Below are 3,054 nucleotides of genomic sequence, written 5' to 3'. Positions count from 1 at the left end.
GTCTCGTCGTCAAATAGCTGGATGCCGAGGCCGCCGCGGTGCTGGTGACCCACCACGTATACGACTTCAACGTCCGCGTCGTCGTTTTCGTCGTAGTCGGCGCCAAAGCCAAAGGCACCGCCGGCGCGACCAATGTGCTGGCGCGTCGACAGCGTGTGCGTGCACCCCGGGTTCTCGTCGGGAATGCACTTGGGGATGTCGTACTCGACGGCGCCGTGGTACTTGAGGTCGCCCGACGCGTCACAGCACGCAGCCAGGTACAACGGGCGAACTTGGGGACTCACGACGTCGTCGTAGTCGAACGTGTACTGGAGGTAGTAGGTCGAGTTGGGGGCGGTGGCGTCGAGGTCGGCCGGCTCCAAGCACAGCTCCTTGTCGTTGCAGCACCGCAGACCTCCAGAGTACGTGTCGGCAAAGCACGCGGCGTTCTTCTCGTGCAAGAGCTGTGCGTTGCACACCAACCCGAGCTCGTACCCGTTGACCGTGCCGTTGGCGAACAGGTCCGACGACGTGCACGGACACTCGAGGCAGTGGTGGGCGCGGTCGGGAGTCATCTGGCGCGTGTTGATGATGTGGACGTTGGCGATCCACTCGTCTTCGCCCTCCGACGTGACGAACGCATAGGGGAACTGAAATTCTTGTGGGGTCCCGCGCGACTCGGTTCCGGCGCCAAACCCGACACCCGCATACATGCGCTCCGAGTTCTTCATCGGTGTCCACGTCGACTGCTTGGCCTTGTACGACGAGTGGCGGGACCCGACGACGTGGTGGTGCAGGTACGCGTCGTAGTTGGGCGTCGGGACGACCGTGCCGTTGTCAAGGATCTCGACGATTTCGGCGGCGAAGCGGGACACAGCGATCGGGCCTTTCGGGATCGGCAGGATGTGAAAGTCGTTGCTGACGCCGCCTTGGGGAAGCACGATGGGGCGCGTGAACGCCGTGTGGGTCTTGCGGGCAGCCTCGACGCTCGCAACGACGAGGACAGCGGCGAGCGACAACGAGAGATGCATCACGACTGAGCCCAGGTGGAAGTGTGCCACAAACACCTTCAACGGTTTGTTCGCGGCAAATCTATGCGGCCATGAATAGTAGTACTATTCATTAGAACAAGTGATATTCCATTTTGAATTTTTCGTGTGTCTCTAAATACATATATGTAGTACTTTGTTTTGTTCATCCTCTCTTCTTTTAGTAGTACTATTTGTAGACGATGTGGTATGTATACTGGTAGTATATTTTGACTTGTGTTGCAAGTGATTCCAATGCATGTTGCCCTGGCAATCTTTCCCGATGCCGTTCAACGGAGCATACCGAGGTGTGGCCTGGGATCCGCTGCCAGAGCGCCCATCCGATGCACCTTTTGATTTGCTTGATGTTGACGCTGTGGCCGCCATTCAAGCCCGCCAATTGCACAGTGGAACAGTCACCATAAACCAACGGCCCAACGTCAAACGACCAACACTCCTGTTCCAACGTCCGACCACGACGGGTAGAGGGTACCCCCCTTGCTTTCAACAACTACATCGCGTTCCCACAAAATTAACACGAAATCTCCCATAAACCATCTTGCGTCTGAAATCGCGCAAGTCTCTCAACGTAGTCGACGACTGCAACCTACGATGCCAGGTCATCTGGGTGACTCCGGAATGTTGATTGTTTAGTATCGCTGGCGACAAACCGCAAACGACGCGTCCCACTCTTGGCTGCCATAATGTGCATATCTTTTTGGGATTCCACAGCCCACCATGTCCGCCGATCGATCACGTCTTGCACACGAAAAAGCACCACGGGACGTAGGCACTCCAAAGTAGTCGTCGCAGGTGGGGAAAGGTTCAGCGCGGGCTGCTCGTCGCGCACCCAAACGTCTTCCTTTCGTCGTTCAGTGTGCACAGACCATGCCCTCAGAACTTTGACAACATATGCTATATCAACTACAAGATTCATATTGCTTACTAAAACAATCGTTTTCACCCTACGTCAATAGAACGAGATTTGACGCTGTGGCCATCACAAGCTTTGAGCATTCCGGAATTGGCGCTGTTGGAAGGTGATGCATCTCTCGTTGTCGCTCGCCGCGGTCCTCGTCGTTGCGAGCGTCGAGGCCGCCCGCAAGACCCACACGGCGTTCACGCGCCCCATCGTGCTTCCCCAAGGCGGCGTCAGCAACGACTTTCACATCCTGCCGATCCCGAAAGGCCCGATCGCTGTGTCCCGCTTCGCCGCCGAAATCGTCGAGATCCTTGACAACGGCACGGTCGTCCCGACGCCCAACTACGACGCGTACCTGCACCACCACGTCGTCGGGTCCCGCCACTCGTCGTACAAGGCCAAGCAGTCGACGTGGACACCGATGAAGAACTCGGAGCGCATGTATGCGGGTGTCGGGTTTGGCGCCGGAACCGAGTCGCGCGGGACCCCACAAGAATTTCAGTTCCCCTATGCGTTCGTCACGTCGGAGGGCGAAGACGAGTGGATCGCCAACGTCCACATCATCAACACGCGCCAGATGACTCCCGACCGCGCCCACCACTGCCTCGAGTGTCCGTGCACGTCGTCGGACCTGTTCGCCAACGGCACGGTCAACGGGTACGAGCTCGGGTTGGTGTGCAACGCACAGCTCTTGCACGAGAAGAACGCCGCGTGCTTTGCCGACACGTACTCTGGAGGTCTGCGGTGCTGCAACGACAAGGAGCTGTGCTTGGAGCCGGCCGACCTCGACGCCACCGCCCCCAACTCGACCTACTACCTCCAGTACACGTTCGACTACGACGACGTCGTGAGTCCCCAAGTTCGCCCGTTGTACCTGGCTGCGTGCTGTGACGCGTCGGGCGACCTCAAGTACCACGGCGCCGTCGAGTACGACATCCCCAAGTGCATTCCCGACGAGAACCCGGGGTGCACGCACACGCTGTCGACGCGCCAGCACATTGGTCGCGCCGGCGGTGCCTTTGGCTTTGGCGCCGACTACGACGAAAACGACGACGCGGACGTTGAAGTCGTATACGTGGTGGGTCACCAGCACCGCGGCGGCCTCGGCATCCAGCTATTTGACGA

The 3,054-nt window shown here is 58.6% G+C and overlaps 2 protein-coding genes across 2 annotated transcripts; one reads left to right on the top strand and one right to left on the bottom strand.

The window, feature by feature from the left end:
• Positions 1–9: 9 nt before the first annotated feature.
• Positions 10–1,010, bottom strand: H310_10882 (hypothetical protein; the record flags this gene model as incomplete). The annotated part of the gene is made up of 2 exons (XM_008877367.1): positions 10–41; positions 119–1,010. 2 exons carry the CDS (start codon positions 1,008–1,010, stop codon positions 10–12), a joined length of 924 nt encoding a protein of 307 aa, XP_008875589.1.
• A 1,040-nt stretch (positions 1,011–2,050) lies between these two features.
• H310_10881 (hypothetical protein) lies at positions 2,051–3,051 on the top strand (the record flags this gene model as incomplete). Its single annotated transcript, XM_008877366.1, has 2 exons — positions 2,051–2,942; positions 3,020–3,051. The coding sequence occupies 2 exons, from the start codon at positions 2,051–2,053 to the stop codon at positions 3,049–3,051; spliced, it is 924 nt and encodes a 307-aa protein (XP_008875588.1).
• Between the last annotated feature and the right edge of the window lie 3 nt (positions 3,052–3,054).

This window comes from Aphanomyces invadans (genome assembly GCF_000520115.1).
Source record: "Aphanomyces invadans strain NJM9701 unplaced genomic scaffold supercont1.28, whole genome shotgun sequence".
Taxonomy (NCBI): domain Eukaryota; phylum Oomycota; class Saprolegniomycetes; order Saprolegniales; family Verrucalvaceae; genus Aphanomyces; species Aphanomyces invadans.
The sequence above is the reverse complement of the archived record's forward strand: the minus strand, read 5'-3'. Positions and strand labels throughout refer to the sequence as shown.